This window comes from Capra hircus, chromosome 7 (assembly GCF_001704415.2).
Source record: "Capra hircus breed San Clemente chromosome 7, ASM170441v1, whole genome shotgun sequence".
Taxonomy (NCBI): domain Eukaryota; kingdom Metazoa; phylum Chordata; class Mammalia; order Artiodactyla; family Bovidae; genus Capra; species Capra hircus.
The window spans coordinates 60961409-60986886 of NC_030814.1; the positions used below are offsets into that span (position 1 = coordinate 60961409).

Consider the following 25478-nt stretch of genomic DNA (forward strand, 5'->3'; position numbering starts at 1 on the left):
AGGCTATCCACTCCAGTATCCTGGCCTGGAGAATTCCATGGACTATATGATCCATGGGTTTGCAAAGAGTCGGACATGACTAACTCACTTCATCAGGCATCAGGAATGGTTTTATTTCTGAAAATCTCCCCTAAGATCATTTGAGAATGTCAGCAAGGTCCTGGGGAAAATGTCAAAGCATCAGATACCTGGGTCTTTGGATGGAGATTCAGTTATGGATGAAAAGAAAAGTCTAGTTTGTTCAATTCCTTAGCAGTTTCATAACTCAGATTTCATGATGAGTAATTTGGCATCTATATTTATTGAGGGTTTAACCTCAAAGTCAGATAACATTTTTCCCTCTGAGCCCCAGGAAAATAATCTTTTCTTTTGGTTGCCTATTACTTCACCACAATTTTTGTACTTAGATGATATCTCTTACATTCCCTCTTCTACTACCACCTCTCTCTCTCTCTCTCTCTCTCACACACACACACACACACACACACACACACACACTTCTTTGTTGATACTGTAGTGTGTGTGTGTTTTTACCTTCCTTGAAGGGAGGTAGAGGAAATCTTCCATTTCCTTGACATAGGCTACATTTTAATGGATTTCTTCTTGTCTCTGGTGTCTGACATCTGTGATAGTTGGTAGTTTTAAGTGCACAAATGATTGAGGGCAGGAGAAGGGGATGACAGAGGATGAGATGGTTAGATAGCATCACCAACTCAATGGACATGAATTTGAGCAAACTCTGGGAGATAGTAAGGACAGGGGAAGACTGGTGTGCTGCAGTCCATGGAGTCACAAAGAGTCTGACATGGCTTAGCAACTAAACAACAACAACAAAACAGAGATAAGGGTAGACTTGCAAAGCACCTGCTTATGGTTTTTCTTGAGATGCCAACTTCCTTAATAAATATTTTACCTTCTTTTTCACTTAAACAAAAACGATGGATTGGTTATTCCCTGTTGGCATTAAAAATTAACGTACTATTAATTCTTTTTGAAGACAAAAAATTTGTTTATTGTGGACAAATATAAAAATACAGAAAAACGCAAAAAGGAAAACTAACCACTCTTTTTTGGTATTACATGATAGCTAATATTTTTCTCTTTTTAAAACAAAATTGAATTCATTCTGAACATGCTGTTTTGTAACTTTATTTACTTAATTGTATCATGCATGTTTTTCATGTTACCAAATATTTTTCCAGAATATTATTTTAATGGCTAATATTCCATTGTGCAGCCATGACAATTAGTTTGCCCTGATGTTGAACATTTAAATTGTTTTTTTTAATTTAAAACATTAAGAATGTTTCCCTACTCTTGGTGATCAGTCATTTTACTTATTTATTTAACATAGCTGAATATCTCTTCCCTGTGGGGTGTTTGGCCTTTGCAGAGAGGGGAGACTCTAAAGGCTGAGATGCTCAGATTTAGGAGACCAGTGGCTGAGCCCCTAGGGCTCTCCCCCCACAGATTACCAGTGGAAGATGTAGAAGTGCAAATGAGGAAGGGAGAATCCACAACTTTCCCAGTCTCTTGCCTTGGAGCCCAGCTCCTCCGTGTACAGACACCCCAGGAAGCCTAAGTTGAGAGAGCAAACACACTTTGAATATGGTTCAAGTTCAAAGGGCTTGCTTGTTCCTCAAGTTGCTTAGGTTGCATTAAAATAATACCTTCTAAATTGAGAAATCTGGATTATTTTCCTATAGGCCAGTGCTTGGGTCTGAATTTTATTATCTGATATCTAACACTAATATCAAGGGGTTGGTACTTCCAGTTTCTCTTTTAGATTTGTACATCATTGAAATATAGAAGTGGGGTTTCTCATTCCCTTTCTGGTCCTAAGGTTTCCAAGGAGAGAAACAAAAAGTCTCAAATATGTATACTAGAAGTATTTATTGCAAAATGAAGTTGAGTTCCCAATTTGGGAAAATAACAAAAGAGAGTTGTTCCACAGCTCTTTTGGGAAAAATCCCTCTTGGGAGGCTTTGACTGGATAAGTTGTAGTCACCTGTCCACTTACTGTGCCAATCCCTTCTCCATGGCTCCAGAAATGGTTTCTGAGTTGGAAAAGTTGTCAGGTTATATGAGGTACTGGTTTCCCCAGGAATAGGTAGGGAGAACTTTTCAAAAATGTGCACTGTTTAAAAATGCAACACCAAAAATACCTCCCTATAGGCAGGCGTGTAGTCTCTGACTCACTTATCTCTATGAACTTATAGCTGATCCTTCCGGAGCTAGCCAGAGTAGGGGAAGGTTACTCTTTCAGGAGTCTGGACAGAACTCTTCTATTTTTGGCTTCCATTCCCTCTGATTCTTAGCCATACAGCTGGATTGGATGTGATCTGAAACTCCAGGGGCGAGTATTTTTAAGGTCTTTCTGGATATAGACCCCAAATCAAACTTCCCCTTTAGCAAGCTATAGAATTATAGGCAGAAGACCAGGAAGTAACTTTCAGAGAAGATGAAATGGGGTCTACCCAAATTAAGAGGCCCAGATTCCCATTTCAGCTCTGTCAAGAACATGCTGTATCATCTTGGGCCTCCACTACCCCATGTACAGCAGATATCAAGAGGATAACAGATCAACCCTGTGGTTTTCCAATTGTTTTCCTTACCTCTTCTCTCCAAGAGAGAAGCTGTGTCCCCTCCACTGTCATACAACTGAGCAGTAAGCTCCTGTGGGGTGCTGTCAGGCGCTGCCCTTGCCCCAGGACCAAGCACTGCCTGGGGAGCGCGTGCAGTAGTACTTGCTCACCACATGCCTACACTGGTCACACTTGACAGTGCAGCACCACTGGAATTTGCAGTTACAGCTGCTGATAGCCTCAGTGCTTCTCTCTTCCACCTGCAGGCCGCATTCCGTGCACAAGCGCCCACAGCTGCGTTGCTCCCATCTGGATGTGTTGCGGCTGTTCTGCAGACACTCCCGACCTTCTGTGCCATAGATGCCCAAGCTGGAATTGCGGGTACAGTAATCAGGTGATTCCTCTAAAAAGATCAGCTCAGCTTCTGCACTAGGAAGGAAGGCCTCAGTGGGTATCCAGTGGCCCTCGGCACTGTTCCCAGCCCTTAGCTGCCGTTTATCCATCTCAATTTTCAGTGCCCGTTCATACTTGGCCTTTAGGTAGTTACCCAACTCCCTGAAGTTAGCTAGCTGTAGCCAGCATGTCTGGATGCTACAGCTGCCCGAGATGCCATGACATTTGCAAGTTCTCTTCATGGTGGCTCTCACTGCCTTCAGAGAAAGAGAGAGGGAGGACAAAAGGAGATTGGCTCTGGGTAGACAAGATCAAAAGCTAGCAATTAATGGAATATTTTAGAGTTGTGTTTCTTAACTTTAGAGTATATCAGAATTGTGAGGGAGGCCTGTGAAAAATACTTATTCCTGGGTCCTACCTTAGATCTTCTCAATTAGGAAGTTCAGGGGTTTAAAGGCTTTGATATTGGTGATTTTAATGCTCTTCTGCATGATTCTTATGGAAAAAGCCAGGCGAGGGTTGAGAAGATAACTGGAAACAGGAAACCTAGGCTTAAGGCCCAACTATATCGCTTGTGAGCTTGTTTCTTTCTGCCCATAAGATTAAGAATGATCAAGAAAGTACTTTTTTAAAAAGAAGATGAAGAAGAAAGTACTCTGTAAACTAAAAATGAAAAATATGATAATTGGCACTAAATGTTTCAGCTGAGGGCTAGAATGTTTGTGGATGTTTGGATTTGTCTTTTGGGCTCTCTTCCAGAGGGAAGGAAACCTGAAGTCTGAAGCCCTGTCCCCAAGGTGATTACCCATTATTTTCACTTTGAAAACTCTTCTCTACACTGGGCAGCCAGGACATCTAGGTATAGGTTCAAAGCAAAATTTCTATCCTGTTAGCTCCAAATACAACTAGAATCCAGATTTGAGTTCAGAACACTCCAAGGATTTCTACGCACCCCAGAAGTCTTGGGGGACAGTTGATCTTCCAGAGAAGCTTAGATCAGTCCCAACCTCTCCAGACCCAGAAAGACATTAGGACATAAGCTGTATGATAAACCCTTGTTAATTTCCTAGAACATGCAGTTGAAATGGTTAAAATTTTAAGCCATGGAAGCAAGGCCTTGGATCTGTATTGTTTTATGTTCTCAGAAACCTGCCTGTAGAAGGAGTTAGCACATAAGGTTTAGTGATAAAAGGACTATACTGGAAGATCTGTATTCATTGCCTGGTTCTGATGCTAATTTGTTGTATTGCCTTGGCCAAGTGATAGCTCTGCCTTAACTGGTTTTGTCATCCAGAGAATAGGAGTAGCTATCCTAGTCCTGCTGGGTGGTATGGGATGAAACATGTTTGAGACAGCTCTTGACAAGTTGTGAAGGTCTGTACCAATGTGAGACTGTTGTAAACGCTCAGCCTGTTGGCTCCCTGGTCAACTCTTATACGTACCAGCCTGCCTGCTCTGTTGTTATGAAGATTCATCAGGGCTCTGGCATCCTTCCCTTTCTCCAGGCTGTCCACAAAGAGTTTGGAGATTCTTTCCCCAAATTCAACATTGTCACTACAACCTCCCCAGATCCAGCCATGGCCTCCTGCACATAAGGAAAGAGTAAGTTCTGTGTATAGCTTCCAGCTGAGTCCTAGAAGAAGACTCACGGTCATTTTAGCTGACATAGCCAAACCATCCCCAAGAGTTGTAGAAGTGTGTAAAGCTGTAGCTGAAAGTGAGACAGGGAGGGAATTCCCTGGCAGTCCAGTGATTAGGACTCCGTGCTCTCACTGCCATGGCCTGGGTTCAATCCCTGGTCCCCACAGGCTGTGCAGTATGGTCAAAAAAAAAAAAAAGTGAAACAGGGAAATGGAGGTATTTAGGGAGGGAATGGGGGTAGGGGGCAGTCCTATTTCTAAAGTCAACTGCCCGCCCTTCAGGTACTCCCCAGCTCTAGACAATGCAACTCCATACCCAAAGTGAAATTAAGATGCTGGGGCTGGCCCAGATGATCTCAAAGGTTCATTGCTGTTCATTCTAGAATTCTGTGCCATTATTGTACAGTAGTCTTATTAGAGCTGTCTCCTCCCTCATTAGTGACAAATCTGAATAAGGATTTTCCAGGCAAGAATCCTGGAGTGGGTTTCCATTTCCTTCTTTAGGGGATCTTCCCAACCCACGGATCAAACCCAGGTCTCCCACATTGCCTGCAGACTCTTTACTGTCTGAGCCATCAGGGAAGGCCTATAAGTCTCTTAGGCTATCTGCAAATAATTTGATAGCTGTGAATTATGGACAAACCATTCTAAGCCTGAAATACGAGGGTTAGCTTTAAACTCTCTTTGGCTTCCTCCTTCCTAGATGCCTTGTTGATTTTAGAGCTTGGTGCTACTTGCTTATCCTCTAATCATCTTAGCAGAGTCTTGATCTAGGAGGACCCACCAAGGAAATTTCTGCTGGGGTTTAGGGGTTTGAAGAAGCTGTGTCTCTCAGGCTTTCTCTGGAAGACTTTAGCTTATGCTTAGCTCTAAACCCCTTACCTTTTCCCACACCCATCAGAAGGCACAACTTACCTGTTTTACCATTTTTTGACTCATCACAGCCACAGTTTTCAAAGTCACCCATGCTACAGTTCTTGGTAATGGTGTACATGACTCCAGCAGAGCTGATAGCGTGAATGAAAGAAGTCTCCCTGGTAGCTTTGAAAAGAAAGAGGGAACTAGAAACCAGGACCCTGATGACCCAAAGCAGGGGCTTTCAAAAAGCAATGCCATTTCATGTCTCTCTCCTATCCCCCTCCCTCTTTGGGTTTATTAAGAGGATGTTATTCTGCTTGAGATAACAGTACATGCTTTCCCAGAATCCTTACTTCATACAGGCAGGAATGAGCATCCCCATGCTACAGATGGGGAAAGTAAAACCCAGAGAGAAAGTGATGAAACTGAGGCCACTCTCCTCATCAGTTATGGCATTGGGATCAGGACCCAGTTCCCCTGATAATCCAGCCCAGGCCTCTCTGTTCATAAGCCATTGCTTCTGATCCTCAGACAGTAAGGATTCAGGGCTATGAGGCTGGCTTATGAAAGAGAGAAGAGCATTTTTCTTCTTTCTGAGATGGAGCTGGAGCCATGTAATAATTATAATGATAATACCTACCACTTACTGAGCTTGTGTCTGACTAAGGCCTTATAAACATTGTCCCATGTTTTTCTCACCCTGTTTGTTGTATACCCCGCAGGAAGATACTTTTCCCCTCATTTTCTTTACCCCATTTCCCTCAACTTTCCTCAGGAAACTCTTCATTAATCATTTTTACATAAATGACTTTCTTGCAAACTACTATACATAGTTATAAACAGCTGCACAGGTACAGCATGCACACACACCACACACACACACACACACACACTCCACGTGAGGCATGGCTCAGTGTGATCTCTCAGCTTCTCTGTTGTTGGGATTTTATGACAGCTGAAATTCCCTCAGGGGCTACAAACACTGACTCTTTTCCTCATTTTCATTTCATGCAAATGTAAGTGTGTACAAACACAAATACAACATGAATTGGAAAATAGAGTAATTACACTTGTATATAAATACCTTTGTATTCACCTCATTCAACCCTTACAACACTCCTGGTGAACTAAACAGCTGACCTTATTGACCCCAAGGATAATACTGAGGTTCAGAGAAGGGGAAATAACCCACAACAAGGAAGTGGCAGATCACCGATAACTTTTTCATTTCACTGCGCACATACATGTTATACATACATACATACCGCACGCCCAACTTCATGGACATATACCCCCTTGTACAGGTTGCACAAACTTACCACTTCTTAGCCTGTTGTGAGTGGAGAGCTGGAGAGCATTTTCAGGGCAGTTCCAACGTTCCCAAGCAAATTGGAATTTGCACTCCTCGATGCCACTCTGGGCGCCCAGGGCCACACTGGTGGTGTAGGTCAGATAGGCCTGGCAAAGGGAAAGGGGTGCGAGCTTCAGCCCTGCCTCTCATCAGGTCATCTGGGTCAGAAGGTACAGGCAGGAATCAAATGGGTTAGCTCTCCATTAGGGAATGATTGGTCATAGGTTCCTCTGCGTGTCTGACTTCTGACATTGTCTCCCCTCCCGTCTTTTCTTTCCCCAGAAGAGTTCCCTCAGGAACATGAATGGGTAAAAACAGGAGCCGGAGACCATCCTACCTTGGGCCCTGTTATCAGGAAATTGTTCACTGACCTACCAAAAAGAGAAAAAGTGAGGCAGTTGGTGAGTAGGGATGAGACAGTGGAAGCTTCCTTGGTGAGGAGTGAACAGTGGGAGGGAAGGACTTACCAAGCAGAGGCACTGAAGGTTACATAGCATATGCCCACAGCCACTCTGAGCATAAGTAGGTCCCCCATGGCCCTTCCCACCCCCAGAAGACCAAGTCTAGCCCAGGGCCAAGTCCAGAGAAGTGAGGAGAGGGCAGGGTCTTTCTCAGTATTTATGTAGGGAAATGCTGAATGGCCAAGGGGTGAAAAATCAACAGCCCTTCTCATTTGTCCCTCACTGGCAGGGCTGCAGGAGTCACTAACCCAATGAGGGACCAGGGAGGAGGGATTCAGCCCAAAGCCTGCAAGGGAAACCCCGCCCTGCCCCGCCCTGCCAACCCTTCTGCCCTCCCAGGCTGACAGAGGAGCTGAAACTTTTCCCTACTCAGGAGGTTTCTACCCTCTATAAGTCAGACTTCTTTCTCTTCCTACTTGAGGGCTCATTAATTAGAATTTTGTAGCCCAGAGAAGGCAAGTTTCCTTGTCTCTGCAGAATTAACTCTGCTAATTCTGAAGACAGGTCACCTTTCCCTCAAAGTTATGGGGTTCTCACTCATTAATGAGACCCCACTCCTTACCCTGCCTTCTTCTTCAGGGTGTTAACAATTATAGAGGAACTCTATCTGGAGCTCTCTCCTACTTGTTCTACCCAAGTAAACAAGTGCACCATTCTTGCCTCCTCCCTGATGACTGTAAAGTGGTGTAGGACCCAGGAGCAGACACCTCTGCAACAGTCCCTTCTACCATATTCTACCAGAATAAGTGCAAGTAAATTTCCTTCATTCCTAGTAGGTCTCCAATTTTGTATTTGTTAGAACTCCAGTTTGTTATTGTTGTTCAGTCACTCAGTTGTGTCCAACTCTTTGAGACCCCATGGACTGCAGTTCAGCAGACTTCCCTGTCCTTCACCATCTTCTGGAGCTTGCTCAAACTCATGTCCATTGAGTCAGTGATGCTATCCAACCATCTCATCCTCTGTTGTCCCCTTCTTTTCCTGCCTTCAATCTTTCCCAGCATCAGGGTCTTTTCTAATGGGTCGACACTTCACATCTGGTGGTCAAAGTATTGCAGTTTCAGCTTCAGCATCAGTTCTTCCAATGGATATTCAGGGTTGATTTCTTTAGATGGGAATGGCTACCCACTCCAGTATTCTGGCCTGGAGAATTCCATGGACTGTATAGTCCATGGGCTCACAAAGAGTCGGACATGACTGAGCAACTTTCACTTCACTTCCTTTAGGATTGACTGGTTTGATCTCTTTGCAGTCCAAGGACACAAGAGTCTTCCAGTTTGTTAACTGCCTGTGTATGTAAGAATCAACCTTTGGGCCACCCAGGGCTATATTTGAAAAGACTGATGCCTTTCTTTCTGATACCACTTTGTTGCTAGGACATAAGCACAGCCATTATTAGGTAGGGCTGGGTACTGCAATGAAGGGATGGAGATCTTCCTTGCTTGGTGAAACTCTTTCCTGAGGCTGAGGAAGGCAGGCTAAAGGGATGCAGAGAAGTACGAGCAGGAAGTTACTGTCCTGGCTCAGTACTCTGTGATCATAATCCAGATCACTTCATAGCACCCTGGACTGGATTTGGATGAGAAAGGGAGGTCAGAAATCACCCACCAAAAAAAAGAAAGATCCCCCACCAAAGGAGTTCCAGGGGCCAAGACATCCCAGGGCCTTTTTAGTGCAGTGTACTCAAAGTATGAACTGGGGTTAGTGTCAGCCTGCAAACTGTTATCTTTATGTGACAAGATAAGTACAGAAATGAGAATGTTTCGAGATTTTTGTAGCAGTTTGACAGAGTGATTTTATGTATGTTGAAATCTAATAATAAGAAATTTGGGCTTCTATTCTGTCTTTTTTTCTATTTCATTTCTCTAGGAGGATGAGTATGAATATCTCAAATGCAAAATGTCCTTAATGCACTACAGCTCAGGCTCTTAGCCCAGCATGTTCTCTTCCTTTGCTTGCTTGTAGGGTTCTCTCCTTGGGGAAAAGAGATGTCCCACACTGGGTCACTTGGGAAAAGCTCACCAAGTTTGCCTCAGTGGGCTCTTCCCTGTTTTCTACCTTTCCCAATCAAGAATCTAATGTTCATACCTGTCACTGATATAATATTGTTAAGTCAGTGATACTTAAAAAAAAAAAAAAAAGAATCTATTGTGTAACTCTCACTTAAGACAGTGAGGTTGATTTCCACGCCACTGTCTGTGTGGTCAGAACAGGGGTCACGTTAGACCTGAGGAATTCCACATTCCCCTTGAAAGAGTTTTAGGAGTGATTCCACATTCCCTTCCTGCGTATGAGTCGCTGGATCGTATTCTTCTGTGCTCCCCATAGCACTTGGCATTTCGTTGGTACTCTATAAAGATGGTCTTTAATTTTCTAGGAAGGAAGGTGGTGGTGAGCCTTTTGTGTGTAAAATTTGTGCTTGTCCCTGCTCACATTTTCTAAAGATCATATAATTTCTCTAAGTGGAATTCCTAAATGGAATGTTAGGAATGTTAAAGAAGGGTCTTTAGGATGTTAAAAAAAAAAAGGTCTTTCCTTCAGGTATTAGGAACTTTGGACACTGGCCACTAACTTATGTGACCTTGGGCAAGCCATTGACTATCACGTGAACTCAGTTACTTCATCTGTAAAATGGGGCAGTTGGGAAGATGTTGAACGTTGAATGACCTCTAAGGATTTTACCAGCTCTCTTCCATGCCATTATCCTAGTTTTCAGATTTACGAGATTTATTAATCTTGGAGGTGATTGTACGCCAGAGATGGGAAAGTCTTGTCTTCCCTGTCAACATGGTACTCATAAATCTTTAAATCCTTTGGTTGGCCAGCTAGATAACCCTGTAAGATGGATACCTAGAGGGCAACCAATGTCTTCTTCAGAGTCCTTTGGGAGCCTGTCTACAGAAGACCTCTGTACTAGATTGACCAATAGTCATGTGGTAGAAGGTCTCCTGGAAGGAGAGAAAGCCAGCAATGGATACTCCACCCTGAAGTCTACTTACAGCCAACCTGTGCATCCATTTCTTTAAACTCAGCTTTATCATCTCATTAGGCTTTTGTTTTATTTATGTGAACCATTTTTAAAATCTTGATTGAACTTGTTATAACATTGCTTCTATTTCCCCTACCAGGAATTGAACCCATATCCTGTGCATTGAAAGGCAAAGCCTTAACCACTGGACCATCAGGGAAGTCCCTCAGTTTTTTTTTTTTTCCTTTTTTAATATTGTATTCACTTATTTATTTTTGCCTGCGCTGGTCTTTGCTGCTTTGCATGGGCTTTTCTCCAGCTGCAGGGAGTGGGGCTACTCTTTGCTGCAGAGCATGGGCTTCTCACTGCAGGGGCTTCTCTGGTTGCAGAGCACAGGCTCTAGGCACTCAAGCTTCAGCAGCTGTAGCTCTTGGGCTCAGCAGTTGTGGCACATGAGCTTAGTTGCTCTGTGGCATGTGGAATCTTCCTGGACCAGGGATCAAACCTGTATCCCTTGCACTGGCAGGTGAATTCTTATCCCCTGAGCCAATTAGCTTTTAAATGATGATTCAATTCTTGGTTTCTCTCTTAGGAATGGAAATCAGGAACTGAAAAAGTGGAAACAGTGACAGATTTTATTTTCTTGGGCTCCAAAATCACTGTGGATGGTGACAGCAGCTACGAGATTAAAAGAAACTTGCTCCTTGGAAGGAAAACTCTGACAAACCTAGACAGTGTGTTAAAAAGCAGAAACATCACTTTGCCAAAAAAGGTCCATATAGTCAAAGCTGTGGTTTTTCTAGTAGTCATGTACAGATGTGGGAGTTTGACCATAAAGAAGGCTAGGTTCCAAAGAATTGATGTTTTTTAACTGAGGTGCTGGAGAAGATCCTTGAGAGTTCCTTGGACAGCAAGAAGATCAAACCAGTCAATCTTAAAGGAAATCAACCCTGAATATTCAATGGAATGACTGATGCTGAAGCTCTAATACTTTGGCCACCTGATGCAAAGAGCCAACTCATTGGAAAACACCCTGAGGCTGGGGAAAATTGAGGGCAAGAGAAGAAGGAGTGACAGAGGATGAGATGATTGGATGGCATTGCTGACTCAATGGACATGAGCTTGAGCAAAGTCTGGAAGATAGTGAAGGACAGGGAAGCCTGGTGTGCTGCAGTCCATGGGGTCTCAAAGAGTCCGACACAACTTAGTGACTGAACAACAATGACCGGACAAACAGGATAGCGGTGTCTCTGAACTAGGGGTGTGCCGGCAGATATTCAGCAGCCAGTTTCAGTGTGACAGAAGCCGTGCTTGGTAGTGCCTCCTGATTTGCATGGAGTACATACTCCTACCATGGCCGATTTCAACCTGCCAATGTGGACTTGGAAAGAGATGAATAGTTGCACATTATTATACAGTTATTTTTATCATACATATAATAGATGTAAATAACGTTAACAGTATAGATAATACTGAAGTCTAGTAAAATAACTAGGAAATGATAAATTTTGGTTTTTTTTGGCTGTGCAATGTGACTTATGGAATTTTAGTTTCCTGACCAGGGATCAAACCCTAAGCCCCAGCAGTGAGAGCACTGAGTCCTAATCACCAGACTACCAGTGAGTTCCCCTTTTTCCCCTTTGCTTTTACTATAATTTATTTATAAATTAATTATAAACAATTAATTTGTTTTTATTATATATAATATATAAGTAAGTAAGTGTTAGTCGCTCAGTTGTGCCTGACTCTGCAACCCCATGGACTGCAGCCCACCAGGCTCCTCTGTCCATGAGATTTTCCAGGCAAGGATACTGGAGTGGGTCGCCATTTCCTTCTCCAGGGGATCTTCCCAACCCAGGGATCGAATCTAGGTTTCCTGCACTGCAGGCAGATTCTTTACTGACTGAGCTACAAGGGAAGCCCTATAATATATAATTTATTTATAAATATATATTATTATATAAATAATTTTATAAATAAATTAATTGCTCAGTTGTATCTGACTCCTTGCCACCCCATGGACTGTACAATTCTCCAGGATACTGATGTTGGTAGCCTTTCCCTTCTCCAGGGGATCTTCCTAGCCCAGGGATCAAGCCCAGGTCTCCCACCTTACAGGCGATTCTTTACCAGCTGAGCCACAAGGAAAGCCCATTTATTTATAAGTGTAACTGTAAGTTTATATACTTTAATTTTAATAACAACTGTGTTTAACAAGCAGTTTGCAAAATTCTGGTCTGTGTTGTTGTTTAATCACTAAGTTGTGTCTGACTCTTTGTGACCCCATGGACTGTAGCCCTCCAGGTTGCTCTGTCCATGGTATTTCCCAGCAAGAACACTGGAGTGAGTTGCCATTTCCTCCTCCAGGGGCTCTTCTCCACCTAGGGATTGAACCTGCATCTTCTGCACTGACTGGTGAGTTCATTACCACTGAGCCTCCAGGGAAGCCCATATCTAACTGTATGTAGAACATCAAGTGGTAAGTGGGATGCAATTAATAAATGCACTGTATTCCACTGGAATGGTATTCATAGAGCTAGAGAGGAGTAGGACAGGATAATCCTGAAGGCCCCTTCCACCTCATGTTCCAGGATGTTGAGATTCCAGGAGTCTCAGGGGAGCACTGGGGGCAGTAATCAATGAGTAAGCCAGAGTCACCCTTGCTGTGCCCAGCTTTCAGGAAATCTAGAGACTTTTTATAGAGCCACAGAGTGTCTAAGCTAGAGGGTCCCATTTTTACAAGGATATAACTGAGGCCCAGAGAAAGAGAGAGAATTTACTCAGGGTCACAGAGTGAATTGGGGCAAAGAGACCTTGAGGATACCATCCTGGTTTGCCCAGGATTGAGGTGTTTGCAGTGGTGTGGGACTTTCAGTGCTTAAACCAGAACAATCTTGGGTAAACCAGGACGGTTGTTCACCCTTTGGTGACTATAGTATGTCTTCCTCTTAATGTGCTTTCTCGCTAAACTCCCCAAACCCCTAGTTCCCCCTCATTTCTTTTCCAGGCTCCTTTGCCAGAACTCTGAGATTAGAGGGGCTGTTTAGACTGTGGAGCAAGTTGCGGGGTGTGTGTGTGGGAGTTGAGTGAGAGGGCGGAGGTGATTGGAGAATACCAGAAGAGAAAGAGATAGGATTTCTTACTTTTAACACTCCTCTGCTAATTAGATAAGGGGCGGAGATGAGGGGTGGAGAGAATGAGCCTCCATGCATATTCTTCTGAGCAGTGACACTGAGCAGAGCTCAGGCATTTTTAATCTCTGATCTCCACCCCTTCTCTCTGGAAGCTTGTCTCTTCCCACCCCCTGGTGACTCCCAGTCCAAATGCCACAGCTGCTTGAGCTCCTGACCCTCCCTTTTAGCTCCTGATCCCCCAGTTTAGCCTCAATGACTTGCAAAGTTCCTCAACAATATGCCCAGGGAAGGAAGAGGAGAATATTTCAATTTTCCCTTTGAGATCTCGGGTTCCAGGTGTGAGGAAGAAAACAGGCCTTCCTGTGTGGAAAATGGGAGCAGTTGCTGGAACACATAAGCCTGTGAGGGCTGGGACACATGAGAGAGGATAAATCTGCAAGCCATGACTGGATGTTTCTAGCCTGAAGGTGTATTTCTTTCATCACTTGGGAAGCTCCTTAGGACTTGGTATTGTCAATCCCAACCACAGAGGAATCTCTTCAAGGATAGTAACACATTCTCCTGTCAAACTGAGGTACCCAGATGGCAGAAGCTGCATCACCTCAGTTCAGTTCAGTCGCTCAGTTGTGTCTGACTCTTTGTGACCCCATGGACTGCAGCACGCCAGGCTTCCCAGGCACCAACTCCCAGAGCTTATTCAAACTCATCGAGTCAGTGATGCCATTCAGCCATCTCATCGTTTGCCATCCCCTCTCCTCCCGCCTTCAATCTTTTCTAGAATATGGGTCTTTTCCAATGAGTTGGTTCTTCGTGTCAGGTGGCCAGAGTATTGGAGTTTCAGCTTCAGCATCAGTCCTTACAATGAATATTCAGGACTGATTTCCTTTAGGATGGACAGGTTGGACCTCCTTGCGGTCCAAGGGACTCTCAAAAGTCTTCTCCAACACCATAGTTAAAAATAATCAGTTCTTCGGCACTCAGCTTTCTATACAGTCCAACTCTCACATCCATACATGACTACTGGAAAAACCATAGCTTCGGTTAGACAAACCTTTGTTGGTAAAGTAACATCTCTGCTTTTTAATATGTTGTCTAGTTTGGTCATAACTTTTCTTCCAAGGAGCAAGTATCTTTTAATTTCATGGCTGCAGTCACCATCTGCAGTGATTAGCCTGAAAAAGATTTGAGATTGGAGGGGCTCATCCTAAGAGAGATTTCAGTTGGCTTAAAACCCCTTTATTGTATCTTGTATTATGTCACTGTTCAAAATGCCCATCTCTGGACATTGGATAAGACACAGAAATTCTCAGTTAATGTTTCTTGATTGATAGTTGGGGAAGAAAGTATGGAGATGATTGGGGGATTTTATTAGTTTTCTGAGAATATACATCCATCTGTTTATTCTAAAGATACCTGCCTACTTAGTTCTGGCTAGTATTCCACAGTTATGGTCTAAGATGAATTATCATTACTTGTTTTTATCCTGGGGGAGCTCTTAGTTCCGTCTAAGAGAGAGGAGCTTAAACAATTCATACTAATACAGTGAGATAAAGTACTCTGGAAAGGTTTGGGGGGTGTAGGGATAATCAGTTTGTAGAAGGCAATGGCACCCCACTCCAGTACTCTTGCCTGGAAAATCCCATGGATGGAGGAGCCTGGTAGGCTGCAGTCCATGGGGTCGCTAAAAGTCGGACACGACTGAGTGAATTCACTTTCACTTTTCACTTTCATGCATTGGAGAAGGAAATGGCAATCCACTCCAGTATTCTTGCCTAGAGAATCCCATGGATGGGGGAGCCTGGTGGGCTGCCGTCTATCCGGTCGCACAGAGTTGGACATGACTGAAGCGACTTAGCAGCAGCAGCAGCAGGAATAATCAGTTAACGCCATAGACAAGGACTTCTGATAGAGACCTGCCATCTGGTGGCAATGAATGGTATAACATGGCTTTGTTGCTCTGATGAGGGATCAGTTCAATTCAGTTCAGTCGCTCAGTCGTGTCCAACTCTTTGCGACCCCATGGATTGCAGCAGGCCAGGCCTCCCTGTCCATCATCAACTCCCGGAGTTCACTCAAACTCAGGTCCATCGAGTCGGTGATATAGGACCTCAATTTCAACCTTTACTGAGGCACCTGCTTAATGGGTAGCCAGCCCAGTGGTTGGCAGTGTGATGCATATACATATGCATATTGCTTCTAAGATGACTTTGGTCTTTAAAAAATTTGCAGTGTGCTTGTTGATATAAAGTATAATTGAAAATGCTGTCACGCAAATAACATTTTTTATACATGTATAACACTTGATATACACACATGAACAAATATACTTGAAATAATATATACCTGATTAATACTTGTTACCAAAAAGGTAAACAAAATGGAAACATGTAATGTAAAAAATGAGAGTCTCCCCTGTCCCACTTCCTGTGAGTAACCATTATCAACAGTTTAGTATGGATTCTTTTCTCCGCAAATACAAATGTTTATAAATACCTACCTAATTTAAAAATAGAATGGTGCTATAATTCCTCAATTTGGTTTTTAAGCTTTTTTAATATTTATTTATTTGGCTGCGCCAGATCTGAGTTGCAGCATGTGAAATCTTCAATCTTCATTGTGTCAGACGGGATCTTTGCTTGCGGCATGTGGAATCTAGTTCCCTGACCAGGGATTGAATCCAGGCCCCCTGCCGTGGGAGTGCAGAGTCTTAACCAGTGGACCATCAGAGAAGTCCCGGTTTTTGACCTTCCTTTTACATCATGGACCTTTTTCTGTGATACTACATGTCAGTCTAACTTGTTTTCTCTTAATTTTTATATTAAATCAAAAATTAAGCATGTTATAATGAGTAAGTAGTCTATAAGGTTTGTTAAGAAAAGCATTGAAAGTGAAACTGAAGTCACTCAGTCGTGTCCAATTCTTTGCGACCCCGTGAACTGTATAGCCTACCAGGCTCCTCTGTCCATGGCATTCTCTGAGCCACCATACCTGCATTGTCCTCTCGAGAAGCTACAACTTTCAATTCTTTTATCTGGTGCTATTAGCATTATCTCCATATTTCTAAAAACAAACAAACAAACCTATTTGTGTCCTATTTATTGATTTTTTTGTTTTAAGTATTATTTGTTGTCTTCCCACCATGGATAATGAGAATTGGCCTCTGTTTTCTTTTCACACTTATCAAATCCAAATGCATCTTTCTCATCTTTTCTTACCCTGTGGACTAACTACTGTGGTCCATCAGGGTCCTCTGTCCATGGAATTCTCCAGGCAAGAATACTAGAGTGGGTTGCCATTTCCTTCTCCAGGGGATCTTCCCTACCCAGGAATCCAACCTGGGTCTCCTACATTGCAAGCAGTTTCTTTACTCTCTGAGTCATTTTCTAGCTCAGGTAAATTTACTTAGGTCAGTATTGAGTTATTTACATTACGATCATGTATACTATTTAGAGGAGAGTCATGTAACAAATCAGGCTTACTGTTTTTTCTCTATATGTCTTTTTGTTTTCCCTGGAATTAACAATATCACTTTTTGTTGTTGTTTGCTTAGTTTTCTATGCAGTGTCAGCACTTTAGGCCCCAATTCTGCCCTTAGCTAAAAGACCTCTTGTTTAGCTCTTGGACTTGCTCCAATCTGGCTTAGTTACTTCTCTATATATTGCATAGCTATCACCTTAGTGTCTTCTTTCACCATCAGGATGAAGGTTCAGTATATTTCTTCCCTTTGTTGCACATCTTGTTTCTTAAATTTTGTGTCTTTCTATTTTTGTTTACTCCCTCATTTGGGTGGATAACATTTTGGTGGCTTCCTGAGAAAGGGTCATAGGAAGCAAATTTTTTGAGAACTCACATACCTGAAAAATTTACTCTCATTTGATTGATATTTAAAATCTTTAAACTACTATTTTGGTAGAGTTTAGAATTATAGATTGGAAATATTTTCCTATAGAATGTTGAGGTAATTGTTCCAATGTCTTCTAGTTTCCATTGTTGCTGTTGAGAAATCTTATCTTGTCTTGGATGCTAGTCTTTTGTAGCTTACCTGTTCTCCCCTCCCCCTACCCCTTTAGAAGCTTTCAGAAACGCTTTGTTTAGCCCCACCACAGTGAAATTTCCCAATGATGTGGCTTTGGTTTAGAACTTTTTAGTTTCTTGTGTTTAGTACTCCTGGACTCTTTCAATCTATAAATATGTTTTTGTGGCCTGATAAACTTTCTGCATCTGGGGTGGACTGAGTAAGATCGATTCCTGCAGTTGCTTAGCAGACACCATCTTCCAGCAGGTGACCTCATGTCCCCCTGCCCAGCTCAGGAAGTAGAACCAAGGACAAATCAAGGCAGATAACGAAAGGACCATTCTTAAATATTTGAAACTATTGGAAAATGGAGTAGATAAAATATTTTGGTATTAACGTTATAGTGAACAATGCTTACATCTAAATGTTTACAAACTTCTCTTAACTTTTTCTTTCACACTCACCCTTCCATTGAAACTGCTTTAGATTACCAGTGATCTCCATATTGTCAAATCCAGATTGATGTAGATGATTCACTCTCCAACTTGTAACTTCTGTTTCTTGCAGCTTCCAGGAGTTCAGAGATGATTGGTTTTCCTTTTACCTCTGGTCACTCTGTTTCCATCTGCTTGTTCCTCTTCATTTCTCTGACCTACTAATGTTGGAAAGTCTTGAGGCTCCTTCCTTGGACATTCTCTATTTTTTATCTGTATTTACTCCCACATGGTGACCATCCCAAAATTATATCTTTTTTTTTTTTCTCTTAAATTATCCCCTTTTGCCTTCAAGAGTTAGCCCTATTCTTAGGGCAGACCTCCTGAGTGGGAGATTGCTGCATGTCCTGCCAGACTCCAGAGTTATATCTTTATACCTCACCTAAGTTATATCTTTATAAGAGACCTCAGCTAAGCTCTAAACTTTTTTTTTTAGCTCCAAACTTAAAAAAAGAATTTGTTTATTTATTTTTGTCTGTGTCAGGTCTTTGTTGCAGCACTGCCATGCGAGGGCTTCTCTCTGGTTGTGGCTCTCTCTGTGGGCTCCAGAGAGCATATAGTTTGTGGCATGTGGGCTCTCCAGCTGAGGTATGTGGGCTCAGTAGTTGTGGTGCATGGGTTAGTTGCCCCAAGTCATGTGGGATGTTAGTTCCCTGACCAGGGATTGAACCCCTACATTGGAAAGCAGATTCTTAACCACTGGACCACCAGGGAAGTCCCTTTAAACTTGTATATCCAACTGCCTACTGGACATCCTCCAGGAAGGCCTTATTGGCTATCGAGCAGGCATTTCAAATGTGATATGTCCAAAACAGAGCTTCCCGTTCTCTTCCTCCTCACTCTCAATCTGATCCTCTAACAAGTCTTCCCATCTCAGTAAATGGCAACTCTATCCTTCAGTAGTTAAGGGCAATTTTAGACTCTTTTTCCTCACACCTAACATCTACTCTGATAGCAAACCTCAACACTAACAGGCTAGATATTTTACATGCTAATCTTTACTGTCTGTTTCCCCTAACAGAATATAAACATCATCAAAACAGAATTTTGTCTATTTTAGTCATTGTTGTATCCTCAGGGCCGACAATAATGCTGAGTACATAGTTGACATTCAGTAGATATTTGTTCAATGAATTTTAAAAGATACACATTCTTAGGAATGTTTAAAAGTCAAGTTTAGTAAGGCATAACTTACACACAGTAAACTTTATCCTTTTTAAGTATTGATATATAAAAAGTTCTAACAAATATGCACGGTTATGTAGTAACCATCACAACCAACACCTAGAACATTTCCATTACTCCAAATTCTTCTGTGCTCATTATAATCAACCCCTCCCCCATCATAGTCCCTGGCAACCACTGATCTTATTTCTGTGTGCATTTATGTATATACATATGTAATATTTTTTAAAGACTTAATTTTCTTAGGGCAGTTTTAGATTTACAAAAAAATTGAGAGAAAAATACAGAGATTTCCCATATATCCCCTGTCCCCATACACATGTAACTTATCCTGTTATCAGTATTGCTTACCACAATGGTACATTTCTACTTACACTGACCCTTTGTAATCACTCAAAGTCCATAGTTTACATTAGGGTTCACTCTTGGTGTTGTTCATTCTATGGGTTCAAACAAATATATAAGGACATGCATCCATCATTATGGTAGCAAACAGTATTATTATTGCCCTAAAAGTACCCCACAATAGACTGACCCAGACTTGCCCGTGAATGTCCAGGAGACTCAAGTGGAGGCATGGGTTGGTGGTGGCCTGCTACAGGACTAGGGACACTGAGTGTAGCAGTACAGGCCTGGGATCTTTTGAAGGAGGTCGCCATTATCTTTATTACCTCCACCATAGTTTGGTAAATAGCAGGGAGGGAACACAGCTCCACCCATCAAAAGAAAATTGGACTAAACATTTACTGAGCACAGTCCTGCCCATCAGAACAAGACCCAGTTTTCCCCTCAGTCAGTCTCTCCCATCAGGAAGCTTCCGTAAGCTTCTTATCCTTTTCCATCAGAGGGGAGACAGACTGAAAATCACAATAACAGAAAAACAAACAATCTGATCACATGGACCACAGCCTTGTCTAATTCAATGAAACTATGAGTCATGCCATGTGGGGCCGCTCAAGATGGACTGGTCATGGTGGAGAGTTCTGACAAAATGTGGTCCACTGGAGAAGGGAATGGCAAACCATTTCAGTATTCTTGCCTTGAGAACACCATGGACTGCAGCACGCCAGGCCTCCCTGTCCATCACCAACTCCTGGAGTTTACTCAAACTCATGTCCTTTGAGTAGGTGATGTCATCCAATCATCTCATCCTCTGTCATCCCCTTCTCCTCCTGCCTTCAATCTTTCCTAGCATCAGAGTCTTTTCAAATGAGTCAGCTCTTCGCATCACGTGGCCAAACTATTGGAGTTTCAGCTTCAACATCAGTCTTTACAATGAACATTCAGGACTCATTTCCTTTAGGATGGACTGGTTGGATCTCCTTGCAGTCCAAGGGACTCTCAAGTGTCTTCTCCAATACCACAGTTCAAAAACATCAGTTCTTTGGCGCTCAGCTTTCTTTATAGTCCAACTCTCACATCCATACATGACTACTGGAAAAACCATAGCCTTGACTAGACAGACCTTTGTTGGCAAAGTAATGTTTGCTTTTTAATAGGCTGTCTAGGTTGATCATAACTTTTCTTCTAAGAAGTAAGCGTCTTCTAATTTCATGGCTGCAGTCACCATCTGCAGTGATTTTGGAGTCCCTCAAAATAAAGTCTGCTACTCTTTCCACGTTTCTCCATCTATTTGCCATGAAGTGATGGGACGGAATGCCATGATCTTTGTTTTCTCAATGTTGAGCTTTAAGCCAACTTTTTCACTCTCTTTTACTTCCATCAAGAGGCTCTTTAGTTCTTCTTTGCTTTCTGCCATAAGGGTGGTGTCATCTGCATATCTGAGGTTATTGATATTTCTCCTAGCAATCTTGATTCCAGCTTGTGCTTCATCCATCTCCACTGGAGATCAGTGGAGAAATAACTCCAGAAGGAATGAAGAGATGGAGCCAAAGCAAAAACAACACCCAGTTGTGGATGTGACTGGTGATAGAAGCAAAGTCTGATGCTGTAAAGAGCAATAGTGCATAGGAACCTGGAATGTTAGGTCCATGAATCAAAGCAAATTGGAAGTGGTCAAACAGAAGATAGCAAGAGTGAATGTAGACATTTTAGGAATCAGCGAACTAAAACAGACTGGAATGGGTGAATTTAACTCAGATGACCATTATATCTACTACTGTGGGCAAGAATCCCTTAGAAGAAATGGAGGAGCCATCATAGTCAACTAAAGAGTCTGAAATGCAAACTTGGATGCAATCTCAAAAATGACAGAATGATCTCTGTTCATTTCCAAGGCAAACCATTCAATATCATGGTAATCCAAGTCTATGCCCCGACCACTAATGCTGATGACACTGATGTTGAACAGTTCTATGAAGACCTACAAGAGCTTCTAGAACTAACACCCAAAAAAGATGTCCTTTTCATTATAGGGGACTGGAATGCAAAACTAGGAAGTCAAGAGATACCTGGAGTAACAGGCAATTTGACCTTGGAGTACAGAACAAAGCAGAGCAAAGGCTAATAGAGTTTTGCCAAGAGAATGCACTGGTCATAGCAAACACCCTCTTCCAACAACACAAGAGAAGACTCTGCACATGGGCATCATAGATGGTCAATACTGAAATCAGATTGATTATATTCGTTGCAGCCAAAGGTGGAGAAACTCTATACAGTCAGCAAAAACAAAGACTGGGAGCTGACTGTGGCTCAGATCATGAACTCCTTATTGCCAAATTCAGACATAAATTTAAGAAAGTAGGGAAAACATCAGGTATGACCATTCAGGTATGACCTAAATCAAATCCCTTACGATTTTACAGTGGAAGTGAGAAATAGATTCAAAGGATTAGATCTGATAGACAGAGTGCCTGATAAACTATGGATGGAAGTTTGTGACATTGTACAGGAGACAGGGATCAAGACCATCTCCAAGAAAAAGAAATGCAAAAAGGCAAAATGGCTGTCTGAGGAGGCCTTACAAATAGCTGTGGAAAGAGGAGAAGTGAAAAGGTAAGATATACCCATTTGAATGCAGAGTTCCAAAGAATAGCAAGGAGAGATAAGAAAGCCTTCCTCAGTGATCAGTGCAAAGAAATAGAGGAAAACAATAGAATGGGAAAGATTAGAGATCTCTTCAAGAAAATTAGAGATGCCAAGGGAACATTTCATGCAAAGATGGGCTCAATAAAGGACAGAAATGGTATGGACCTAACAGAAGCAGAAGATATTAAGATGTGGCAAGAATACACAGAAGAACTATAAAAAAAGATCTTCATGACCCAGATAATCACGATGGTATGATCACTCACCTAGAGCCAGACATCCTAGAATGAGAGGTCAAGTGGGCCTTTGGAAGTATCACTACAAACAAATCTAGTAGAGGTGATGGAATTCCAGTTGAGTTGTTCCAAATCCTAAAAGATGATGCTGTGAAAGTGCTGTGGCCACAGGACTGGAAAAAGTCAGTTTTCATTCCAATCCCAAAGAAAGGCAATGCCAAAGAATGCTCAAACTACCACACAGTTGCACTCATCCCACACGCTAGTCAAGTAATGCTCAAAATTCTCCAAGCCAGGTTTCAATAGTACGTGAACCGTGAACTTCCAGATGTTCAAGCTGGATTTAGAAAAGGCAGAGGAACCAGAGATCAAATTGCCAACATCCGCTGGATCATTGAAAAAGCAAGAGAGTTCCAGAAAGACATTTACTTCTGCTTTATTGACTATGCCAAAGCCTTTGACTGTGTGGATCACCACAAACTGTGGAAAATCCTTCAAGAAATGGGAATACCAGACCACCTGACCTGCCTCTTGAGAAATCTGTGTGCATGTCAGGAAGCAACAGTTAGAACTGGACATGGAACTAGACTGGTTCCAGATAGGGAAAGGGGTACTTCAAGGCTGTATATTGTCACCCTGCTAAACTTATATGCAGAGTACATCATGAGAAACGCTGGACTGGAAGAAACACAAGCTGGAATCAAGATTGCTGGAAGAAATATCAATAACCTCAGATATGCAGATGACATCACCCTTATGGCAGAAAGCGAAGAAGAACTAAAGAGCCTCTTGATGAAAGTGAAAGAGGAGAGTCAAAAAATTGGCTTAAAGCTCAACATTCAGCAAACTAAGATCATGGCGTATGGTCCCATCACTTCATGGCAAATGGGGAAACAATGGAAACAGTGGCAGACTTTATTTTTTTGGGCTCCAAAAGCACTGCAGATGGTGACTGCAGCCATGAAATTAAAAGACCCTTACTCCTTGGAAGAAAAGTTAGTTTGACCAACCTAGACAGCATATTAAAAAGCAGAGACATTAGTTTGCCAACATAGTCAAAGCCATGGTTTTTCCTGTAGTCATGCATGGATGTGAGAGTTGGACCATAAAGAAAGCTGAGCGCAGAAGAACTGATGCTTTTGAACTGTGGTGTTGGAGAAGACTCTTGAGAGTCCCTTGGACTGCAAGGAGAGCCAACCAGTGCATCCTACAGAAAATGTTCATTGTAAGGACTGATGCTGAAGCTGAAGCTCCACTACTTTGGCCACCTGATTCGAAGAGCTGATTTAATGAAAAAGACCCTGATGCTGGGGGAGATTGAAGGTGGGAGGAGAAGGGGATGACAGAGGATGAGATGGTTGGATGTCATCACCAATGTGATGGACATGAGTTTGAGTAGGCTCTGGGAATTGGTGATAGACAGGGAGGCCTGGCATGCTGCAGTCCGTGGGGCTGCAGAGTTGGACACAACTGAACGACTCAACTGAACTGAACTGAACTGAATAGTCACTTACGTACATTAAAACCCCAAAAGTCAGGGTGAAGATTAAGATGAGGCATTCTGTGCTCCGGGAAAAGTGACATAACAGGCCTTCAGATGGTTAGATATTTTCAGGATACATTTTTTATGAACCTGGATTCTTGGTTCTTCCCATACTTAGAAAAGTACAAAAACCACTAAGATATCTGTTCCTGTTACCTAGCAGCAGTCTTCCACAAGACTTGTGTGCTTGCTTAGAGGTGACTTTTGCCTGTCACATACATACTAACTGCATCCCTTATTCTTTGAAACAGTCCTCAGAACTCTCTGAGAAACTCTCTCCCAGGTTATAATCCTCAATTTGGCTCAAATAAAATTTTCCATTTCTTTCTTAGATTGCCTATTAATTTTTTATTGTTGTTGATAGTACTTACCCTTGTCCCTCATCCTTGATCCCCACCTCAGTGTCAGCATTTTCCACCCTTTGTGACTGGGGAGAGGCTGGCAGTCTCAACCTGGGCAGTCAGGGCTTCACTGAGTGAGAAAGGTGATGGCAGCAGAGCCCCATGGAAAAGTCTCTTTGGTAGTTGAAAATTTGGTTAGCAGCTGGGGAGAGAGTACAAAATTTTGGAGGTCTCGATTTGGGAGTCATCTGTGGGGAGGAAATAGCTGAAGCTGTGAGACTGTGTGAGGCATCACAGAGGCGGAAGGAATTGAGACAAAAGAGCAGAAGGCCAAGGACCAGCCCTCAGCGAAGTGACCCCAGCAAAGGAAGCAAGAAAACGAAGAGGGAGTAAGGTTGGGCTACCAGGGCAGTATGGAATCCCAGGACAATGTAAGTTGAGGGGGGGAATGCCAGCTGAATGATAAATGTCGTAGCTGTGTCACAAGGGAGGAGCCATGGTGAGCTGCAGTACTCAGGAAGGCTTGTGGCAGAAACAGGACTGGAAAGGTAGATAGACTAAGTGGATGGAGATAAAAGTGGGGGAGCCATCACTGGCTGTGAAATCCCACCTTTGCAGGAACTCTCTACCTATACAGAGGCCAGTTCTTACCTTCCATGGGCTGTAAGGGATACTATTTCACTCTCTGGATATCATTTGGACCATTCAGGTTTTCTTGGATTTATAGAGATGAAATCACTCTCTCTTAGTTCCTAAATGGCCATCACCCTACTTGCCCTGCAAACTCTGCTTTCCCAGAGTAAAAAAGAGAGAGGGGCGTGAAGAGAAATGGGCAGTAGTAGGAGGATACAGCCTTAACAATTCTGCATGAAACTTGAAAGGGAAGTCAAAGGAAACAGACGAAGGTTTTTCCTGAGGTTGGGGCCAGGAAGGAATGGTGCAGCATCGTGAAAATATTTTAAGAAGCAGTGGATAGCCAGAAATAAGAGTCAGAGTGACCAACTCACCCTGCTTCTCCCTCAGCTTGCCCTATGTTAACACCAGAAGTCCCACATTTGGGGAAATTTGGGACAGTTGATCATCTCGTCAGAGGAGACCTCAGCTCTAGCTTTGTATCTGCCATTAACTTCATTCCCCTCTGAGCCTCAGTTTCCTCCTCAAGTGGTAAAGTAAGGTACCTGGGCAAAATGATATCAAAGAGCCCCTCCAATCCTGATGGAGGAATCCAAAAATTTGCCCAGGCTGCCTTGTCATCCAGACTTTCTCTTGGAACCTGCCTTGAGTTTGGG

General features: G+C 42.7%; 1 protein-coding gene across 2 annotated transcripts; it reads right to left on the reverse strand.

Moving 5' to 3' along the window:
• WNT8A (Wnt family member 8A) lies at positions 2262–7555 on the reverse strand. 2 transcript variants are annotated; one of them, XM_013965494.2, is made up of 7 exons: positions 7295–7555; positions 7165–7198; positions 6796–6934; positions 5534–5659; positions 4421–4563; positions 2707–3235; positions 2262–2406 (listed from the first exon to the last, which is right to left on the reverse strand). In XM_013965494.2, exons 1-7 carry the CDS (start codon positions 7498–7500, stop codon positions 2396–2398), a joined length of 1188 nt encoding a protein of 395 aa, XP_013820948.2. In that variant the 5' UTR covers positions 7501–7555; the 3' UTR covers positions 2262–2395. The 2 variants fall into 2 exon arrangements, with proteins under 2 accessions (XP_013820948.2, XP_005683033.2); XM_005682976.2 differs by having other exon boundaries at positions 2262–3235; positions 7295–7367.

Coding starts and splice junctions, on each gene's coding strand:
- WNT8A (XM_013965494.2), bottom strand. CDS start 7,500: ATGAGAAGGGCTGTTGATTTTTCACCCCTTGGCCATTCAGCATTTCCC. Junction 7,199..7,294: donor ACCTTCAGTGCCTCTGCTTG/GTAAGTCCTTCC, acceptor TCTTTTTGGTAG/GTCAGTGAACAATTTCCTGA. Junction 5,660..6,795: donor TCACAACAGGCTAAGAAGTG/GTAAGTTTGTGC, acceptor TTCTTTTCAAAG/CTACCAGGGAGACTTCTTTC.